Source organism: Dunckerocampus dactyliophorus, chromosome 18, assembly GCF_027744805.1.
Source record: "Dunckerocampus dactyliophorus isolate RoL2022-P2 chromosome 18, RoL_Ddac_1.1, whole genome shotgun sequence".
NCBI classification, from domain to species: Eukaryota; Metazoa; Chordata; class Actinopteri; order Syngnathiformes; family Syngnathidae; genus Dunckerocampus; species Dunckerocampus dactyliophorus.
The window spans coordinates 18,314,226-18,338,251 of record NC_072836.1 but is presented as its reverse complement, the minus strand read 5'-3'; the positions used below and the strand labels follow the sequence as shown (position 1 = coordinate 18,338,251).

Below are 24,026 nucleotides of genomic sequence, written 5' to 3'. Positions count from 1 at the left end.
CTACGGAGCCTGTGCTGCAGTATACTGCTCAAAGGCACCTTCCCCAATCTGATAATATCTCATCAGAGTGGCGTCTGTAAAGTGTTGGGTTTAAAAGGCTTAAAAACTGAAAATGTGATGATGAGGAAAGCAGATATCGCTGGCCCCGTCAGACGCTCGTTTCGCCAAAATCGCTGTTGTGACGAACACTGTCACAACTGTTAAATACGACAAGCTACCACAAATTAAGAAAACAGATTTGGCGGTTAGGATGGGCTGAATTCAAAACGTTGTCCCAATACAAATACACCAAAACACACTTACCCTGTCCCACTGTCTGTCTTTGTTGAGGAGAATGATGACCAGCTTGGGGTGCATCTGGTAGCCGTCCTCACTGAACGACAGATTACGACCCTCAAATGTCACATTCATCAGGTACCTGAGCACAGTCAAATATAAAGGAGAGATTTCACCCATGTATTAAATTATGGAACAGACTGAGCAAAGAACAATGTGCCATTATGAGTATGTGGTGCCTACTGTCTGACATACTGTAGCTACCATGACTTAAGTTATTGCTTAGTCTGTAACCTGCATGCATTCATATGTTTACATTTATTTTACTGTTTGTTATTTCACATGTCAAACACAGGGGCCGCACGGTGACCGAGTGGTTAGCATGTTGGCCACACAGTCAGGAGATCGGAAAGACCTGGGTTTGACTCTCTCTTTGCATGTTCTCCCCCTGCGTGCGTGGGTTTTCTCCGGGTACTCCGGTTTCCTCCCACATTCCAAAAACATGCATGTTAATTGGTGACTCTAAATTGTCCATAGGTATGAATGTTAGTGTGAGTGGTTGTTTGTCTATATGTGCGCTGTGATTGGCTGGCGACCAGTCCAGGGTGTACCCTGGACTGGGATAGTTCAGCATACCTCCGTGACCCTAGTGAGGATAAGCGGCATAGACAATGGATGGATGGATGTCAGACACAGTGAGGCTCGGAGAAGGAGTAGGATGAAATAAGGTCTACCTGTTAGTATAGTACTTCTTTTTGGATGCTGTTACAAAGATGATGTGGCTATTGCCATCCCGCCTCCGCACTCCACTGTGGACCCACAACCCACATCACATCACACATCACAATGTTCAAGCTGACCTGAACCTGAGCTTGGTCGATCTTCAGATTTTGTTTGCTCTGAATTTCTTCTCTTCTGAACACCACCAGAGATATCTTCAACTACAGCTAAAGCAATGATTATTTTGGTTATATGGTTTATTTGTTTATATTTATGATTATTTTCTGTCATAACCCCTCTAGATTTTTTTTCCCCACACCTACCCTGGATTGAAAAACTATTGAGAACCTGACAATATTTATCTGTATAAACCACCGTATGAGTTGCTGGCACCAGCCTTTTAAGCATGAATAAAGACACTACCTTGAAGGATAGCGTACCCTCCCTCCCCAGCCAAACTTTACAATAATGCTGAAAAAAAATTGTATTTATATACACTGCAGGTGTCACAAGATTACGCGAGATTAAAACATGACAAGATTTCTCGTTCCGAAAAAAAATGGCTGATGGGCACTAAGCGTGCGACGATAATAAATGAATTAATTAATCACACAATAAATGAAAATGAACTGGATAATTTTGTTGGCCTCGGTGTATCGCCATGCATGCGTGTCTGTGCATTGGTTTCAGCACCTTGACGTGTTTGTTCCATAAAACAACGGCATGAACAAAGTGAGCCCTTTTGTCAGTCATACTGTCTGTTTGTCTCGGTGGGTGGAGGCGGGGCCGATAGCATACACACAGAGTGCCGAAGAGTGTAGCCTCGTGAGGAGTAATGCAAGGTAACATTGTAGAAATTCAATTAGTAGATTGCAATATATTGTCGTTATATATATATATATTTTTAGATTTTTTTCATTGTATTTTTATTAAAAGTAATATTAAAAATCTCGTCTTGACTCGGTCCCATAAAGCCAATCTCGGGTATCGTCTCTTCTCGTGACACCTCTAACATACAGCATAGAATATTTTAATACACTATAGAATATTTGAAGAGAAAGCTTTGTGTTAAGTAGCTGTTAGTATCAACATTTCAACTTTTTTTCTTTACACCTTTTATTTTCCCCTTTTGCGTTTTAATGCGTTTAATGCGTTTTAATTCTAAAATGTGCCACAGGCCAATGAAAAAATAGCACCCCTGTTGACGTAAAATCGTGTTGGTGGCGGTGGGTTGAGTACAAAAAATGTGTACATGTTGGCAGGTCTGCACTCATACTGAAAGTCACCTCTGCCGCTCTCCCGACCCCCCAACACCTCACCAGGGGGTGTGCCCCGCCATTTGAGGTGTACTGATCGTGTCATTTGTTGGAAGGGATGCAGCCAATTAAAATACATGAAATAATAAATAACAATGCTTTGTCTGTCCATCAGCCATCCTGCTCATGACCTCAAACAACACACCTTTTTGCGTATTTTAGAACAATTCCTACTATCAGATCATTAATGACAACTCAAGAAATGCGTCTACTCTGCTACAATTTAGGCACTCTTCATACAGTAACGTCCCCATTATGATGAATTAATTAAAATGATTGCTTTGCTCGTGTGTACGCATCTTTGTGTCTGCTTCCGAACACTAAGCAAGAAAAAGCAGCATTACTGTTACTGTCAGGTAGAATAATTTCATCTCTTTTCAGCCACACACACACACACACACACACACACACACACACACACACACACACACGCACACACACTTCAAACACTTCTCTCATACGCCGATTATAGTGAACGTGCGTGGGAGTGTGTAAGAGTGTGTACATGGGAATATTTATGTCAGGTGAACTCAAATCACTTCACATCCCCCACACACACTCTCTCTCTCTCGCTCACACACACACACACACACACACACCCACACACACACAGACATGGCTCCCCCTCCATCCTCACGAGGGCGCTCATTAACATAATGCATAACCCCTGACTTCAACCTTGGTGTCCAACCACAACAGCTTTTTTCCCCCCCTTGGCCTCACCTACACTTTAAGTTCAAGCCTCAAACATCATTTGAAGGCATGTCCTCACATGAGGAACGTCCAAAATGTCCTCCAGCACGGATTCTCAAAGTGGTCCTCAGAGAGTTAGAAACATGCAACACACACACAAACACAATCTTTCTTGATTCTTTCACTCCTCCCTTTACTCTCTGTCTCTCAAGCAACCATTCTCTCCTCCCTGTGACTGTTTCCATGGAAACATTCTACCTCATAGCCATGGCTACCATATATATTACAGTATATATACACTATATCTATAAGTAGATGAAAAATATGTACAAAGGGAGAAAATATCTCTCTATTCATCCATCTTTTTATGTATCTACCTTTTCCCGAATGGACTGTCTTATGTAATAATCCAGCAGTCACAGTAATGCCAGTGTTTCTATTCAATTTCCTGTATTAAATATCGGTATTTGCAGTCGCCTGCGATGGGCGGCAACATCCGCGATGAGGCCCTCTCAAGCAGGCTCCACGTGTCCCACAAACGGCCCCGTCCCACGGCGCTTTGGCACCGACACAAAGTGCGCAGAATGTGCTGCATAAATCATAGGCCATTTACAAAATGACTTGACGCCGTGGCAACCTTTAATCTTGGCGGATCGAGCCGTCGGCGCGCACACACGGCGACGCGGGGCCATTGTGTGCGCTTCCGTGCGTGCCATCCTTACACCTCCCTGACAGCGGCAACGGAGTGAGACATAAGTATACGAGTGTTGCCATGGCACCCACAACCACTGTGACTTCCGAGCCAATCTGCTGCGTCACTATGGCAACGGTAATCTCTCGGAGGGCGGGCGGGAACGAGACGGAGGGAGTGTGATGGGATTCAAAGACAGAAAATGAGGAAAGGGGACAGGGTTGCTACGAGTCAATTGTCTTCTTCCTTCAGTTTTCTTCATGTTGTTGCTCTTGCATCATGTGACCACGTCTGCGCACTCTTTCTTGCGCTGTTTTGCCTGCTTTCTGAAATGCTGACTTGTGAATGCCGCCGTTAAATAGGCAATCATTTAAGAATATGTTTATGTGATTAGAACTGTAGAACTGCGCTGCATCACATTGCTATTCCTACTGTCGTGGACGGTGAGTGCACATCACTGAGGGGTGCCCAACCCCCAGACAAGTGACCTATTGAGTAAAGTAGGATTCCTTATTAATAAATCAAATTTTTTCCTAGTAAGAGCATAGAAAACCACTAACCCACCGCATAGTCACCTTTACACTTGTACTACTCAATATAGTAAACATCATAAGAGCAAATAAGCAACTTCAGACATAAATAATACTCATGCTTGTGTGTGTTGCTGTAAATGTGTTGCTGTGCTACGGGAGCGGACAGGAAGTGGCGTCGAGGGTTCAGAGTTGAGTTTTAGCTTGGCGTGGGTTACGGCCACAACAGTAGCGCGTGTTAGAGATCATTGTGCCTGTTGTGAGATCTTTCAAAGCTGCAATAAAAGCCTCACAATCATGTCTGGTGCTGGTGTCTCACCGAACATTACTGGCCTTATATTTGTATTTTTGTTTATTTAGCCATTTTTATGCTTGAAAGTACTTAATTCAGGCAAAAAGTACTTACATTGGCTTCATTATTATAATTTTTTTACTAATAAAGGGCTGTATTGAAACAACATGATTTATTCATGAATAATTCCAAGCCCAAAGTGGCAAAGGACAAGCAATCATGTTTTAATTTGTACCTTTTTTTTGCTTGGAATTGCCCTAACCCCCTGGGCTCATTTCATCAAAGTCCCAAGGACTAATTCGTCAAAACAGGACCCCTGGTTTTCGCTCAAAATTGCTGCCGGAAACCAAAATGTCCGACTTTTATAGGAGGCGCTACTGAGGGTTCGTGTTCGGGATCACATTTGTCGTCGGACTTGTCATGCTTGCGAATTTTGGTGAGTTTGGTGAGTTCACGCATGTCAAGGCCCTCAAAAATGAGGAAAAAGTGCGGGCAGAATAATAACAACAAACATATCCATGGCCTTGGCACGTTGGAGCTGGGGCCCTAATAAAGTAGCAGCATCTCTCTCCACCTGTGGAACACAAGTCTGGAAAGGCGTTATGAAAAGAAGTTCTCCAGTCAACACACTTCTAGTTGCAACTGTAAACAACAACACATACACACACACACACAATCACCCCTCGCCACGCTAACTTCATGGCCTGACACAGATACGTTTCAGCAGCGCATGTTCTCATGTGAATAATGGAGGAGGTATGAAATATTGATAAGCCAGTTTTAATAAATTAACCCTGACATGAATTAGTCATGCATTACACTCCTTAGCAATTACTGTGGCGCAATGTGCTTATTAGATTTGCAGAGGAGGAATCTATACGGCAAATGATAATGTGCCCCAAATGGCACTGTGTACTCAGGGCAAAAATAAATACATGGTAACATACTGTACCTTTGATGCACGCACACTTACAGTATGCAGTGTGACTGTGGGGAAAGCTGTCCATTTGTTGTGTGTGTTTACTTGGTGTTGTCTATGTGAGTATTTGGACACCGGCTGCTGAATGTGTGAACGGTGTAATATGTTGTGTTAATGGCAAACAGGAGACTGAGCAGGAGAGGAGCGATGACATGAAAATCGGCCCGAAATATGTGGCTTAGCTTGAATTGTTTCACAAAAGCTAGACATGACCTAATTAAAACAAGCCTTTAATAGGATTAGTTAAAAATGTAAGCACGGGACAAAATGCAATTTAGAGAGAATAGGTAACATTTTTAAGCTTTCATTGTTTTCAAATTTGGGAGCACAATAACTATGAATTCATCAGTTAATTTATTGATTGCGTGGACTTGATTCTTTTTTTAATCGTGCCGCCATTAACCCAAGATGGAGTGCACCACCTGGATGCAAAAAGGTTCACTCCCCATATTTTCCCGTCTATAACTGAGTTTTGGACAACAAGATAAAGGTGCCGTTGAAGTTAACGGTCGGTTAAGTCTACTTAACCAGCAGTTAAATAAATAAACAAGTTAGGGGCCCAGATCTCCATCTCTAGTGAGCCTTTTTTTTCAAGGATGTACTAGTAAAAACATAGAAATTGGCTCATTAGAATCAAAAATAAAGTAACAATATAACAGGGTGAAGTAGATGAGGACAGGGAACACATGTAATAACAACAGCAACAACCACTCATAGAACAAACAAAGGCACAGTTAAAATTAGACTACAGAAAAATGAAAGTGGAATAAACCCAGCAGACAAAAACACAGAACAGATGAAAAGATAAAGGCGGAAAATAGGAGGTTACAATAAAAATAGAGAGACCAAATCAAAAGGCTAAAAATAAATCAGGAGCATCCTGATCTAGTTCCAGCCAAGCGCATGCATCCAAACACAACACGGTGAACGTGGGGTACAGGGCACACTCATTCTTCAGCTCGGTAGGCTGTTTTCAAAAGCTAAACACACTCTTTTGCAAGCCCCACGGAGGCCACAAAAGTTCAAAAGGGTCCACAGAGCTTAAAAAGCACTTGACACCTTTCCAAGTTCAAGCTCATTTGGAACCTGTCCACGGCGAGCAAGGTCAGCGGCCCTGCTGTCAAACTCATGATCCTCACACTGTCGTGTATTGCTCACTTGCGTCACTGCCGCACTCTGTTGTTCCACCCCCCCACCCTCTTTCTGCTATCTTCACTTGCCAGGGTGCCACCGTGTTGTGGACTGTGGACTTCATTTACTTACGGCAGCAACGTGAAAGGAAATGGTCATTTCTTTATACGTCTTTTGTTTCTCATGAGATTGCGCCTGCGCTCCCCTTGAATACAAGAAATCTGTGTTGGTTTGGGTTAAACCTGTAAGTGTTTATTTTCCTTGGGTGCATCTTGTAGTGTCCAGATTGAAAATTAAACAAATATATTTTGGTGGTCACTGGAGTGCAGTCTGTTCATGTTTGTATTTCTGCCAGCAGACCCGATGATGCGCTCAGTTCTTCATATGTAAGGCATCATATGCGTCTTACCCTGGGACCAGCATTTAGCCATGGTCATAGGTCATGGCCCACTTTATTACAAGCAATATATATTTTAAAATAAAATAAAATCAAATCAAATATGCAAAGTGCATTTGGGGGACCATCATTATTACTATTTATTTTTAAAACAAGGGAGAACATTATTAATGCATGCATGTGCAAATGCATGTGTAAAAAAAGTACAGTAAAGTATAAAATAAAATAAAATAAAATAAAATAAAATAAAATATGCAAAGTGGGAACATCATTATTATTATTTATTTTTAAAACAAGGGGGAACATTGTTAATGCATGTGTAAAGAAAATGCATGCATAAAAAAGTACAGTAAAGTGTAAAAAATAAATAAATAAATGTATGAAATATTAAATAAATAAATATCTAAATAAAAACATAATATATAATACAATATATGACATATTTTATATATATAACATACACACACAAACACACACACAGTATAAAGTATAATTAAATATCAAATGGCACAAGTTATGTACGAGGTTAAAGGGCAAGTGTACCAATGTAAGGATATCTACATTTGAACTAAACCTGTTGGTATTTACATCTCATCTCCAAAAATCACGACCTTGACCCACTTTTTGTGTCCCGACCCACCAGTTGACAACCACACGCACCGAAAACAACATGACACTTTGTTTAACTACTGTAGTTACGCTTTTGGGCTTACATTTAACACTTATTTTGAATGATTTTCACTCAGGTTCCCGTTGAGTGTTGCGATGCACGGTTACGCTCGCTTTTGGTGACATCATACGCGGTGTTGTGGTCTGTCGGTGCGGTCGGTGTTTGCACTCGCCTCAGTCAGGACGAGGGTTCACTGATAGGCGGACTGAGACCCACCTCTCAGGTGGTCTCATCCCCCTGGTCCTGGCCTGTGTTCATTCTCGAACAAACAAAGCGTACTCGCAGAGGCAACGCTTTAACTGACCAAAAATGAAAAAAAAAAAGTCTGAATTCACCCTCACTGCAAGAGACTTCCAAAAGCAAAACTTTAACTGCAATTGTGAAAGAAGCCATTTCAAAGGCGTGAGTCACAGCTTGAAAACTAAGCGGAACAGGTTTTGTCGACCTGCAGAACTCTTCCTCGTGACGGCCCACTTTCTCACAAAGCGACGCCGTGTGATTTCCTTGCACTTGAACAAAAATATGTTCCACTGGAGACGGAGCATGCGGTTTTATGGCGCAGGGACGGTAATTTGTATGAGACGGGGCTGCTCAGAATAAACAGAAAACAGTTTTCTGAATCACGCTCATTCCATTTCTACAGATTAATAACTACTCCTAATTAGTTTTTGAGAGTCAGAACAATTTCTAATCCAATTCCCATAGTTTGACGATTAGTCTTCCTTTCAGCTGCTGGGCTCAATCAATTCTCCACGGCCGCTTTCAAGACTTATTTCCTCGCAGAGTTTCGGAGAATGAAGAATTAGTCATGACTATCTGATGTATTAATACATTTGGTCCGTTTGAGATACGGATGGAAAATTCAAGGCAAAGTAAGGAGAAGGACCTAAACGAGGGGAGTCCAAAGTGTGGCCCGGGGCTGGTTTTTTACTGGTCCACGGCACATTCTAAAAATAGAATTTAACAAGAAAGTAAAAAAAAAACAAAAAAAAAAACAACAACTGCAAAAATTGAAAGATCAGCAGCTTTTACATGAAGAAATTCAAAATATTAAGAGTGAAAAGTTGTACTCTAACAAGAAAACGTTTAAAGACATTTTTTTAAGACATAATATTATAAAATTGGGTTGTGGGAAAAAGTTATAATATGATGGGAATGACGTCAAAGTATTATGGGAATAAAGCCACAATGTTACGAGAAGAAAATTCACAAGAAGAAAGTTAAAGTAGATGGAAAAAATAACAGCAGAAATGTAAAAAAAAAACAAAACAGCGGCAATTCTTTGAGAATAAAGTCAAAATATGAAGAAAAAAAGCCACATTCTAACGAGAAAAAAGTTGTCATTTGATGAAAAAAACAAAACTAAAAAATCAGGTCAAGAAAAATAGTTGTAATATTATGGGAATAAAGTCAAAATATTATAGCAATAAAGTCAAGAAGAAAATTCACAGATTATTTTAGAAAAAAGTTATATATTTGGAGAAAAAAAAAAAAAGCAAAGACCAAAGTAGATACTATGAATAGGCTTTTTCAGCTACACAACAAAGCTGAGATGCAGGCTTTTCTTTTAAATATATACAACTTGTGTTATGTGTTGCTTTACAAAATATCAAAGTGGCCCTTGCATCCATTCATCTTTAGTGGAAAAAGTTTGGACACCCCTGACCTAAGCACAACAGTCATCTGGGTCAACATACCTCTTCATTCGGTGCCGTAAAGCGGGCGGTAGCGATGCCTGCCGAATTATGTTGAAAGGGGGTGACTGAAAAGGCCACAGCATATGACTCACATCTTTTTCAACCTCATCAAGCCATTCGGCGACCCTCCCGCGCTGCACAGAAGCATTTTTATGTGTCGCCACTCATTTATTTCCTCTCGGTGGTATTCAGGTTCAGCGGACAGTGACACTGCCTTTCATTGAGTTGTTCCTCTTCTCATCTCGTCTTTATCCATCAACTCATCCATTCAATCACTGCATGCTGAAGCGTCATCTGGGGCATCAGGGAATCCACGCAAGCAAACTATCATCTGACAAAGCAGGCAAGCGGCCATTCAGTTCCGACTTCATAGACTGTATCCGATTGATGATCTCTTGATTGAACACTTGAAGACAAAGGTTATCGCTGCACAAATTTAGTTAAGGCAGCAAGGGGCGAGAGATCTCGGCGGCGCTTGGAACTGATCTAATCAACAACACAGCTAAGTTGATTATAAAAGCACAGACGGTGGCTGGGGTGACGGTACACAGCTGGGGAGAGGATGGAGAAGGAGATGGCGCAAGCTCTCGCTGGCCACTTCGTTACTAGCAATGTGTTTATTATTGTGGTTTTTAATAGTCGCCTTGTTAGAGGAACTTCTGTTTTTAGTCACGCATGTTTCTACAGCGTGCTTGTTTGTGTGACAGCAGGGTTGTGCAAAAAATGACATAAAATCTATGTGAATTCAAGAACCCAGGCTGTGTGCGGTGGCCGTCTGTCTCGACCGGTTGGGTTAAGATATAAAAATAGAGTACAGGGATAGAAGGTAGATCAAGTCTCTGCATATAAGCCTGCCAGGGATCAGTTCTAACTATATGCTTTCGCCACAAAACAGCAGAAAAATTTTAAGTAAACCAAAAAATCGTGACACAGTGGAGACGCAAAAGCATGAAGTAGCAAATGATTACTGTACGGTCATCACAAGGCTAGATCACCCTCGCACGACCGTCCACAGTAACTGAGGCCAAATAGAGGCGGGGTACACCCTGGACAGGTCGCCAGTCAATCGCAGGGCACATATTTCAATTAATAAGTATAATTAATGAATAGATTTCAGTGAATAGCAGAAGATTATAAATGGTTCATCAGGATGTTTCCTGCTTTATGTACAGTTCTACAGTTTTACCACTAAGGCAAAAGAATGTACCTCCTCCTGTAAATATTCTTCGGTCTTGGCAGGCTTGCGCTTTATTAAGTTCACGGTAGCTTTGTGCAGGTGTACATGACGTTGTGATGGTGTAGAGCAGAGACGGAGAACGTGACTCGGTTGAATGAGGCGAGGAAAGGGACACAGGACGGGAGTCATAACCCCATTATCATCCGCTGTCGGGCAAGCAGGAGAGTTAAAGCCGAGGACGGTATTGTTGGGTGAGTGTAGGACTAAGTGTCTGAGTGAGGACTAAATCTGGAGATTAGTGTGTAATCTGGTATCTGCCACCGTGTAGCCACGTGAATGTGGAACCACACGCAGCGTTGAGCTACTGTCAACAAATACACATCCGACCTTCAAGGACTTTCTGGCCAAGAATGAAAACACACACATGACTGGAGCAGACACACTGAAGGTCCGAGTGGTGATGCTGCCCAGCTGAATATCATTCTGTGCTGAGCTCTGGATCGCAGCATGACAGGGCTTGTGTTTGCCCACTGAAACGCCATTGGGACCAATTAGGATGCGCGCAGAGTAAAGTGCCGCCGTGTGCTGCACTTCGCGGCCAGTTCAAAAGGCTTGCCGCTGAGACGGATAGCTGAGGGGGCGGGGGCGGATTTTCCCAGCAAGGAGCCTATGAAGGCGTTTTTTTGTGTGTGGGCGGGGTATTATTACATAGGAAGATGAAGGTGATTGTGTGTTTGGGTATGTGCACCAACATCTGTTGCAAATAACACTTTGTTCTTCGCAGTCTTGGCACGGTTTAACAGCATTTTATATTTGACAGCATGTCACTATTCATACATGTTTGGGACATTAACAATGTTTAAGGAATTGGAATCTGAGCTGCATGGAATACATCGAAATCATACAAATGAACATTCATAACTTCTAATTAGGCTTTGAGAGCGCCCATAAATGAATTAATAATTACATTTTAAACATGAGACTCGCTCCAGAACCAGCTACAGCGCACACCGGCGGAAGGATACGAGCCTCGCGCGGCACAAGAATGCGATGTGTGCCTCGCGCGAGGCGGAGGAATACAGTGTGCTCTTGCGCCGCCACAATGAGGAAGAATAACATCGCTTATTAGTGAACTTTTTGCACTTCATTACGTCTCCCAAGCGGCAGTGCACCATGAAAAAAGGAAAAAAGCCTCCACCATGGAAGTGAAAATGAACATTAGTAAGGATAAAGATGATTGAATGGTAGGGGTCATGGATTCCGTGCGCTGTTACAAGGAGATCTGGGAGGAGATTATCCATCAGACTAGCCTGGGATCATATTTTAAGACGGCAGAAAGGCCTGCCAGATAACTACAGGCATTAAAAGTAAGAGGTTGTTCTCTTTTTTTTTTTTATTACGGTTTCATTTAATTCTTGTACTTAATCTTTTTATTACTGTATTTTATAAGTCTTTCTCAGAAGTTTTCATGTGTGGGTGACTTTGGAGTTAATTTAGGAATATTTCAATTAATTATACAATAATAATTCATGTGTATAACATATATAAATATTCATTTTAAATATTATTTATAATTATTTTATTATAAATTTGTCGGTGTTATTATTTCTTTATAATATATAATAAATTGTCCAATCCTAATTGAATAAGATACGGCTTCTTTGTGTTCCTTCTTGTAAACCTTGAAATGTTACACAGTGGCTATCAAATGTCATGACGAGGGTGGAATTCATTGGTGTCAAGGAAAAAAGAAGTCTATATATTACCACCAACACCGCCACCCACCTGAGCACTTCATTAGGGTTGCCTGAGACGGGGGTCTTCTTGTCCGGAGCTCCGTGGCACTCAGACTTGAGCAAGGTGTGAGGTCCCCTGTCCATCATCATGGTGGAGGTCGCCATGGTTATAATAGCCACACCATCACGAACACGGGCCTCCAGGCCGTAGTCCCACTCGTCGTACGACACCGACAGCAGCCCTGAAAGAGGAGAAAACAGAAAGAGGAGAAAGGCACAATCAGAGGACACGAAGAGAGACGGCTGGAAAGATCCAGACGGCGGCAGAAGGATTTGTATAAACAGAGACAAAGCTAAGGGAAGGGTTGGAATCTGAAAGGTAAACAACGCAAGATGATAGCGAGAGGTGACATGGATCATACGGGGAAGGAGTGGAGAGACGCAGATGGAGAAAGTCAAAGCAGGAAGATGATTGTTGATCGTTCTGTTGGAATCTACAGAAAGAACATGGTTTGAACCCCTTCCAAGAGGCACGATACACGATGCAGTGCATCTATCACCTTGCTCTGTTTGTCCATCTGTCAGTCTGAAGCACCGTCTCTCTCTGTTTGTTAGCCTTTGTATTGTCTGTGCGCTTGTTTATCCTGTTTATCCTTCTCTGTGCCTGAATGCTGTTCTCTCTCCACGATCTGTTGCTTTGGAAACACTCATTTGCAGCCCTTTACTTCATACGACATGCAAGTCATCCATTAACACATTCGATACCAAAGATGTTTATACCTTTTTATAAACCCGAACGCCTGATCCCAAAGACGTATTGATACGTCTTTTATACGTCTTTTACTTTTTTTTAGACGCCGAGTGTAGTGTGCAGCATGTTACGCACTGTAGAGAAATTTTTACGCGTGCACGCGTGCACACACATGCACACACACAGTTTAGTTCCAAATTGTAAATAGTTCATGGTGTTATACTTGTAAATACATTTTATTTTGATACTTTGTTTTACTGTTAATTACTAACAGAAAAAGGTAGAAACAAACTTTTTATTCTGATGAAAGACAGGCGTCTGACCTTTCTCTTGGTAGGTTGCATGTTTACATGGCCATAGAACACAATATTCTGTACGCCTTGAAAAATCAGTCAGAATCGTCGAAGATGGCAGGCACTGAAGGGGTTGTCTTTTGAAAAATGGCTGGGATCGAATGAGTTAAAGAAGCTTACATTTGGGGGTTTGAATGCAAACAATACTTAAACTTATTTGGTTTATTTATGTGTGAATGCTGAGAAGCATTAGCTAACTATCAGGACTTATCCAGGAGTTCCCACATTTCCTGTAGTTTCATATTCCCTGTGGCCATTTTCCCTTTGATTTTGTAATTAACATGTTATTGACATTTCTCTATCGTGCACCACATCCCAACTCACAACCCAACACCTACTTGTAGTTCATAGCAACAATATAACTCATAGTCCATGACAGTATTGTCCATACACGTCCCATACTTAGTCCAGATCATTAAAGCCTTCTGATTGGCCAGTGCCCTGCATATTCATTTGTCCTTTGTCCAATGAACATTCCATACAGGCAATTTTCCCTTTGAAAATGAATGGGAAAGTCATGTGGCGACCCCTATCAGTGGAAAATCATTTTACATTTTTCATTACTGCGACATTCTGCAACCGATGGTTGCTGGTTCGATCCTTGATCCTGCTGTAATCATTCGACTTATTTACACAGGTCAACATTCAGTCTGCACTTTTAATTTCCAACATTTTAAATTACGCCATTTTTATTTTGCTGAGTAGACAACTTAAATGATACCCCCTACTGGTAAAAAACATCATTTTACATCCACTTATTCGACAAGGTGACACGGCTCGGTTGGTCGATTGGTCGTCTCCCAACCCGAAGGCTGCTGGTTCAATCCTCAGCTCTCAGTCCATTCCAACATTTCAGGTCCCGCCGTTTTTTGTCGGATAACTACTCCCACATTTCTCAACTGCTTCAAACGATTCCAACATCAAAATGTTCAGCTCATTCGGGACATGTAGGCTATCTTTCAGGACTTTTCTAAAAATTCCAATAGTCAATATTTTTTGAGACATTTTCCCCATTGAAAATGAATGGACAATTTTAATATCTCCCCCTTTTGCTGGATGTTATGTATAAGCACTGTTTTTTATGTTTGATCTTTTTGGGGTTTTTTTGTATTTTTTTTGTATTTGGCCCCACCCTCTCTGGTGCATATAAATGTGTGCAGGTGGGCTTTGCTCTCGCCTCTCTTCTTCTCCCTGCTCTGCTCGTGCTGCCTTCGTCCGCTGCAGGCTCGTCTCCGCCACTCAGCTGCTTCTTGCAGGCTGCTGACGTAACGCTGAGCAGCAGCCTGGGTTTTTTCTTCCGTTAGTTTCTAGTTTCTTGTTTGTCCTGGGGTGACCGGCTGTCCTGTTTTCGCATTTGTTTTGTTTAGGGTTCTAGCTGTGTGTTTTTTCTCATTTCGGGGTAGCAGTGAGGTGACAGGACGACGGCCCTGTGCAGTGTTGGCCTGTTCACCCCACGTTTTTTTTTAAATCTCTTTTTAGTTTATTCGTTAACAAACTTGGGTGACTTGACTTGTCCTCATAAAATACGTTATCTTCCGACAATTGAAAAAAAGAGGGGTCATCTCCCGATGGGATGATTGCTGGCTGGATCCTCAGGCGGTGAATAGATTTCAACATTCATTCTAAATTTCTGCTTTAGCATTCACAAGCAATTTCGGCTGAAATTGCTTCATATAGTTTATTTGTGGCGTTATAGTCATCCGCTACAACCGAAAGTAACACAAAGTGACAAGTTGATTTAGCTTGAAAATGAGCTCCATCAATTAGAATAGAGTTGGCATTTTGATAATGAGTTCCATTGATGAAATCTGCCGTTATTGACCTCATATGATTAACTCATGACAAATAGCCGCCATTAATTGATGACACACAAAGGCTTCTGCAACACGCTGAGACTTCACTTCGGTATTTATCATGTCCAAATTACACCTCATTTATTAGCGTTTTTTGCTCCGAAGTTTTCTTTGAAAACTTTATTTAGCAGCGTGACACCAAAGACGAGCATGTTATGTACACAGCAGAAGTTCTCCAGTTGAATGCCCTTTGACCTTGAAGTTTGACCATGAAATGTATGCCTCCGCCTCACAAATCTCACGGGAGTCCAGCAAATTTTGTGAGACTTGAGCTCAGTGAGCATTTAAAGAATGAACTAAGCGTGTTTTGCTTTGTCCTTGACTTCCTTGTGGTCTCGGTGACGCCACCCAGCGTTTCCCCTTGGGTCTGTCGCAGTGGTGATACGGGTTTTCATGCCAGACTCTCCAAAAGTCCCGATACTAGATTTGCCGCTCGTCATGTTTTTCGAAAAATGTATCTGGAGTAGCGCTTCAACACTTCATCGGTGGATAAGTGATTCATCGGTTTTCCAATTAAGTCTGTTAATTGTTTTTCAACTAAAAAAAATGTAGATAGCCTCTGATTTCAGATAAGGTTTAAATAAATGAGATAACGTCGCACATTTCTTATGACACAAACCAAAATGCTCAATTTGTTTCAGAAATTCTTCACCCTGACCGGAAAATGCATAGAAAAATATGTTCAAAACATTTTAAATATTCGATTGCCTAAGGGTCTGGTTTGTCTTCTAAAATGTTTGGTGTCCATTCTTCCATTTGATTTGACTAATATTAGTTATAATTATGCATTAACATACATATATATACTGTATATATACATATATATATATATATATATGTATGTACAGTATACATACATAGTAAATACATAGCATGTATTTCTGCTAAGATACTCATCAATGTCTCACTGACTTTCTATGATAATCTGCTCGAGGCTAAAGACTCCAAAATAAGTCTTCCACAAGCTCATCACCTGATTCAAACGACACAGGGTGTCCTTCATCGTCTCTGTCCCTCCCCACATTTTAGCATGAATAGTCGGACATTTTCTGGAGAAGCCGCCTTGTATTGATTTGTCTCCTTGCATGCAAGTTTTATTACTTTTTACCGCTCATTATTCTCAAAGAACATCTATTTCAGAGCCAACCGCAGATGATCCCTTGATGATACCAAGTGATCATTTTGTTCGGGCCCTGTCAGTCACCTTTGGATCAGGGTCACGCAGCTTTCAGCAAAGACCACATTGCCTTCAAAACAATTTAGAAGGCTATCCGTCTCTTTGCCTTTTCACGAGCTCCGCTCCCTCTCCATCAGAGAGTCTGCATCCATGTGACAGTGTATGACCACATGTCAGCCAGTTCACTAGCATGTCAGCGGTCAGAAATAGACAGGCGTCCTGGCAAACTGCCTGCCTCATGGGACCTCACCACTGACAGCTCTCTCCCTCCAGGACCACACAAGTTGACACATCTCCTTCTCTCACTCGCTCTCCGTTGCGTATTGCTTTAACTAACTTCCATTGTATTTTTCATGAAATAAAATGTGAGCATGTTTGGGTGTTGGATGCATGTACTAAGTGGTGTATTCCGTGTCTGCAGCCAGGAAATGGAGCTGTGTGTGTGTCATTCATACATCTCTCAGGGCGTGTTTATATGTCACAACACACACACGTCAAGTGTTTACCGTTAAGCTGAGCCCGAGCAGCACTGTGGCAGCTTTTCCCTGGCCTCTTAATTGGCTACTGAAACAAACATTACAACTAAAAAGTGGGAAAGACATTTGACAAACTTGACAAGCGTGACAAAATGCAGTGCACCGTAGGTACCGGCGGCTGCACTCAACACACCCCAAATGGTGAGTGTGCAGCATTGGACTTCCGTACATTACCCTCAGTCGACGCCATATTTACCCATAAGAATTAGATCAGGTGTGCTTTAGTGTCTAATTTTATTTCTACAAGTGCCACGGGCCAATAATAAAGGAATCGCAAACCACTTTGGACACCCCTGAATTGGATGATCCTGCAGAATATTGTGTTGCTTTGCATGCAAATTAGCAACAATCAATGTTTTAAGCACAATTTTAAGCCTATCAACCTGTCCTAAAAGTGCAAATAAATAAGTATACCGCTTAATATTAAAACGTAAAATCAATGACTGTAATCCATAACTTCACAGCTTTACTCTACCACGGTTTATGAAAGTACATTCATTACTAAATCACTGCTGTTTCATGGTTGAATACGGTCGGAAAACATGCATATTTTAGCAAATGTTACATATTTTTTGGCAACTTAAGCATTTTCAAGCATAAAAATGGCTAAATGAACCAAAACACAAATATAAGGCATTCAAAAGATGCCTTCAAAGATGTTGTGATCTGCATTATTCTACACTGCTAATGTTACATTGATGAGACAATAGCCACTGCTAACGTGTGAGTCTATATTATGTCTTATTTATGTTTTAAATGGCTTATTTTCTCTTATTATGTCTACTATAATGAATAATGAGTGTAAAGGTGATTGTAGGGGTGTTATTTCATGTCAGGAGGGCTCTAATAATGTTAGATGCATTTAAAAGGTCTTAAACAGGTTTTATACGCTCGAACTACAAAAATATTCCACTTTTAAAAAAGGAATCCTGCTTTGCTGGGTGTGGCACCAAGTAACCACAATAAACGAGGATGACTGTTTTTAGCTGAAATGACTTTGGTGCACGTGAGTTTTGTAACATTCTTAACTCATTCAATACCAAAGACGTATTTTCTAATCCCGAATGCCCGATCCCAACAATGTATTTATACGTATTTTACTTTTTTTTGCACGAGAGGCAAAAAGAGGTGATGATGCAACTCTGCACTAATGCATTAACATTTCAGAGCATTTTTAAGCATAAAAACAGCCACAAGGTAGCAGAAGTGCATTTGATAAGAGCTCGGCAGGGTCATTTCAAAGGAAGAATCACACACGACAGTGAGGAGGAAGTGAGAGAGCGTGGAGGAGTGTGGCGTGCGTAACCTTACGCATTGTAGGGAAATGCTAACACATGCACATGCACACGCACACACTTAGTTCACATGTACTTAGTTCATGGTGTTATATTGGTAAATCAATTGTTATTTTGATGTAAAAAAAGCTATATTTGTGTTATGTCGGTATAGTTTAGATATTTCAGCTGTCACAAAAGCAAAAAATATTTGTGTCAAAGTGAAAGTTATGCATTTTTTTTAGTCGGGAACTGATATTTTCCTGAAACGTACCTATGTTCGGCTGCTGACTACTAAAGAACGGAAAAAGGTAGAAAAAAGATAAAAGACGGGGGTCTAATCTTTCTTTTGGTAGGTTCCAGGTTTATATAGCCATACAAAACAATTTGAAAAATATCCGGGATGGAATGAGTTAATCACAAGTGTAAAAAGAAGTTCACTGCTGTAAAAGAACAAACACGTCAACATTCAAAGTAATCATCTTGAATAGCATCCCATGAAACTGATGTGATGGCTGAGTGTTCTTTGAGCTAAGACAAATTAACAAATATTTTCTTCCTTAAATTATCATGTGGGCTGAAGAGTCGACACAAAAGATCGGCGTTCGATCAATCTCAAAATAAATGCACTGCTCATTCGCATTGCAAAACATACCTAACTTTTAGATGTTTTATATTGCAGGGGTAATCCAGACAGTATCTATTAAAACATACACTTTAGCAGTTAAATTATGCTTCTTTTGTACCACGTATGTTAGTGCAGTACATACCTGACTTATCATACATTACATGAGAAAATAACATTGAGTCTATCTTCCATTATGCCCCACATGATTCATCCTGTCATATTTGAAAGTTAACTAAAAGATCACCACATGAGCGAGTCGTGATTTTCTCCGTGGCGCCATAAATCAAAAGGGAGCTGGTGGTGTGATTTACATAACTGATAGGGTCGTATATCAAACGTGATAGGACGACAAACTGGCACGCACGCACACATTATTCGGCCTCGCCCCGTTTCACCGTGTGAGGTACACCTCAAAAAACAGAAAGGCACGACCCATTTCAGCTCACCCACCGAATGTCACGCTACTTGTCCGCCCACATCAATACACATTAAGACACAAAAACCAGGTGCAAAAAACCCCTGAAGTCCCATTTACACGATACCACCTATCAATGTCAAAAAGGATCCCATCATTCCTTTTGGATTCCTTTTTTCTACCAGCCAAACACCAATACACAATCAGGCTCATGGAATTGTAAAAATAATAATAAAAAGAGGAAAATGTACATGTTTGGTCTCCAAGGTGCCTTAAGGGTCACCTGTAAAAGTTGTAGTGCATTTGTCAGAAAAATATTATTAGTTGCAGTTGTTAGCTCTAAGTATGCACTAACATACTTATGTATTTGTGCTAAAATACACATGAATGTCACACTGACTTGCAATGATCATCTGCTCGAGTCTAGAGGCCGCTTGTCGCCAAAAGTCCTCCACATGCTTGTCACCTGATTCAAATAGCCTTGTGTGTCTGGGCATGTGAGTCACGGGAGGCGATCACTCCTCCCTTTGCATATGTGGTTTCCTATATGACCTTTTTAGCAACATATTCATGTTTTAGCGTGAAGAGTCACATATTTTCTCTGGAAGCCATCTCTTCAGGTTGTATTGATTTGTCTCCTTGCATGCAAGTTTTACTAAACTGTACCTCTCATTATTCTTGTCTGGCCTCTCATCTTTTATGGAGATAGCAGAAACCAAATGTTTCCTTTGACATCCTGAAATTTCATCCCAAAGCCGACTATCCCCAACCTTCTGTGTGCATTGTATGTCTAACAGACTACATCTGTATCAACGCATTTGTGATAAAAAAGATGTTTTTTTGAGTAGGAAGGTTAATTAACAGTGTTATGTAATAGAATTGTTGGGTTTACAGAGCTGGACGCAAGCAAACATCTTCCCACACCGACATTACGGAGTCCACTTACTAGTCACTGTTTCCTACCTGTTGGGAACTCTGCAGGTACGACGTCAGTGTCTCCAGCAATGAGCGAGGGCACTATCCACGTATAGCCGTATCCGGTAATCCCAACAGAATGCGCCACCTCAAAGATGGTGTTGGCCTCCTCTTTTGTGCAGTACAGAAGAATGACAGGACTCTGAAGCTTCTTCAGCTGGTTCTGAATCTTCGAATCTCCGTCATCTACCGACATGTCAAGAAGTAACACTTCCTCTAGTTCCCAGCCCACAAAGCTGTTTTCAATAGTGCTGCGGATCTGGAGGGGGCAGAGAAATAAGAAGAGGCTTGTTAAACAGCAGATATGGCGAAACATAAGGATTCAACAACCATTTTTTTTCTAAGTCAATAGAATTTTGTTCAGGATCATAGATAAGCTCCATCTGACCACTTTTCAAAGTTATAATCAAACATGTTATCTAACTAGATTAAGCAATGTCAGTAGAAATTGCGTGTGAATGCTGAAATGCCGACGCTTAACTGAACTGAAAAAATGGAAAAAAATGTTGTGAGGATCGAACAAGCAAACATAAGGTTGGAGACGACCACTCTGCGACCTGAACCATGCCGCCGTGCGCAGAGTATGCAGAATGTTGCACGTAATATTATATGTAAAAGGAATTTCCACCAATAGGAGGCGATACTGAAAATGTTCATTCATTTTCAATGGGAGAAATGTCACAGAAAATATTGAATTAGTGAAGACGTGGGAATTTTTAGAAAATCCCTGATAGACAGCCTACATTTCCTGAAGGAACTGACTAAAACTGCAGAATTTGACATTTTGTAAAGTAAAAATGCAAACTGTATGTTGAAATGTATAAATAAGTTAACCTGAGCCATGCCATCGTGCACAGAATAAGCACAATGTTGCATGTAATGTTCAATGCAAAATGAATTTCCACCAGTAGGGGGTGACACTGAAACTGTCCATTCAATGGGAGAAATATCAATGAAAATATTGAATTTTGGAACACGTGGGATTTTTTTTATTTTTTTTTTTTAGGAAAGTCCTGATAGACAGCCTACATTTGCTGAAGGAGCTGACTAAAACGGCGGAATTTGAAATTTTGGACAGTAAAAATGCAAAATGATTGTTGACGTTTCTAAATAAGTTAAATGATTACATTGCTGATTGCTGGTTCGCTCCCGAACCAGCAACCACCAGGTTTGGAAACAACCTCTCTACCGCCTGCGCCATGTCACTCTGTAGTAATGTAAAATGTAAACTGATAATCCACCAATAGGGGGCTCCAAATAAAGTGTCACAGAAAATATAAAATGACAATAAATGTGGAAAGCCCTGATAGATAGCCAACGTGTCCTGAATGAGCTGAACATTCTGACGTCGGAATGGTTTGAAGCGGTTGAGAAGTGAGGCGGGAGTTAGCTTTTCAGTTATTCGAAAAGGTTTTACATTTGGTAGGCCACTACAGGAAGGGTCAAAGTGTACACAGAGGTTTGAAGATGCCGAGGGGTAAAAAGTTGGAGCGCTTTGCATCATTGTGGCAGCAGAGCTAAATTATTATCGACCACGACGACCAATTTTGAAGCCCTTTCAGTGGAAGGGTGGAGGAAATGACTTGGAGCCAATCCATAGCGGGAAGATAGGCAAGGACCAGTGTTTAAATGTGGGGCATGTGGCAATATGGAGCGAGTGCAGGGACCACAAATAGATTGTCAGGCTCTAAAAAACAAAAGTTCCTAATTACCTCTGCCAAAAGCAAACATGGAAGTTTTGATTGTTGTTATTTGTTCGTTGGCAGAATTACACAGAAACTACACAACCCATTTCCATGAAACATTGTGCAGGAGTGGCTAAGCTAAAACTCATTACAAACTCAAGCAAATCCAAATGAAAGCACAGATTGACAAATGATTTTTGAATGAGTTTGTTGGCCATATTGACTAACATTGTGTTTTAATGACAACATTTTATATTGCACCAGGAGCTGAACAGCCGTTTGCTTTTGGGTTTATGTGTGGTTTTCACCAGCGGTGTGCAGTGAGGGCCAGCAGCGGTACCATAAGCACTGACCTACATGTACGGCTTCAATTCTCATATTTGTTCCAGAAAATTACTGTATATTCATCTCGTCCACATAACTGTCTATTATCGTCATCTTGTTGCACGTTTCTTGGCTTGCAGCGCTTCCAGTATTTTTTTAATCCAATCAGATTTCAGCTTCCATATGTTGCCATGTAAATGTATTCTGCCCAGGGCCTTCAGAATTAGGAGTGCTAGCCCATGTCACTTAAACACTATTAGCAATAGGGCCGAAACTGATTTCAGATTCGCCTCACAGGGCCAGCTAGCTGACCTACAGTAACGTCAACATTTGTCTGTCCTCTGATTGGTTGATCAGAGCAAAACAGTTTGACAAGCCAAGCCACGCCCACAATGGCTGACTGAGAAGGAGGAATTGACATCTGTGGTGAGTAGGCGTATTTTATTTAAAAGTTTTATGTTCACGAATATTGATTCTGAACTGAACCTGGTGATGTTGTGGTGTAGAGGTTCGGAGTTGTCTGAACTGTCACTGTTTTACGCTCGTTACATTTGGCTGATCGCCAAATTGAAAAGCACTGCCGATCACCGGTGGAAATGACTAATGCTTGAAGTTACGAGCAGAAATGAACGTCAGGCGGTCGGTGGTGATGTATTGGAAGATAAAGGGTTAGGTGGGTGTCTTGCTTTATTAATACCGATATTGTCGCAAGTTACAGTATGTGTAGTGTTAGAATACGTCTTTTGTAAGCGGCTGCTTGGCACAGTGGATAATGACACTGGTTACAGGGGACGGGGGTGCGAATGACAGTCAGTACGAATGGCAACGTACGGCAATCGGTATTATTATTATTATTATCTTTTGGAAAATTCTGGTCCTCACTGAAGGCCCAGTTACCAAATGCACCGCCTGCCACTGGGTTTCACAATAACAGCCAATATACTGCCTTATTCTTGTCAGAGCAGGGCTGCTGATTGCAGAAACTGACGTTTACATACGCAAGAGTGAACCTTGGCAGAGGAACAGTGCGGGCCTGTAATACATTGAGTGATGTCACTAATGTAGCTTGTTGAGTGTCATTCTGTTTTGCATCGTTACCTTGGTGACAAAGTCCTGGTACCCCGGGTAGTATGTGGTGACGATGGAGAAGATGTACCAGTCGTATTCCTCCATGATGTTGAGCATGACCGAAGCTTGCTGCTCGATGGAGGGGCCAAACTGAAAGAACATGGAGTTGTCGTCCTGCAAGTGACAAAATGAATGAGTGTAAGAGGTTATGGAACAATACCAGACCTCAGCTTTAATTGACTTGACTTTCCACAATGCATATCAGGCCACTTCAAAGGATGGTGGTGCTTTTGGAATATTATTGGTGCCAACATTAAAACCACCGCCTTTCTTCTCCTGCTCGCAGAGGACACTGGCGGCTTGTAGCGATAGCGGTCATGAGTTTCATTAGCTGCCTTTATGACTCCTTTAATGAGTTTGTACACGGGGCTGTCTAAACCTTATTCTGGTGCCTTTAATCGGCTGCTCCTAATGCCATCAATCATTCTCATCGGTTTATGCTGTGACACCTCTGAGGGGGAAAAGCCATTTGAATATAGGTGCTAAATTAGGAATCTCCTGTCGAGAATACCTCAAACCACCAGGACGCCTCATTCAACGAGGCCCAACACAGACACCGGACAAGGCAGCATTCTATGATGCAGACTGGTCCTCTACGGTATGGTTTCATTTGCTACAAGTT

General features: G+C 41.3%; 1 protein-coding gene across 4 annotated transcripts in view; it reads right to left on the bottom strand.

The window, feature by feature from the left end:
- The window catches only part of LOC129171575 (glutamate receptor ionotropic, NMDA 2B-like), a 156,389-nt gene that overhangs the window by 37,142 nt on the left and 95,221 nt on the right, over positions 1-24,026 (bottom strand). For all 4 annotated transcript variants that reach the window (XM_054760367.1, XM_054760365.1, XM_054760368.1 and 1 more), the window contains 4 exons: positions 23,375-23,518; positions 20,256-20,526; positions 12,355-12,547; positions 304-418 (listed from right to left, as the gene is read on the bottom strand). In XM_054760367.1, the coding sequence (XP_054616342.1) occupies positions 304-418; positions 12,355-12,547; positions 20,256-20,526; positions 23,375-23,518 (723 nt within the window). The remainder of the gene's footprint in view (positions 1-303; positions 419-12,354; positions 12,548-20,255; positions 20,527-23,374; positions 23,519-24,026) is intronic.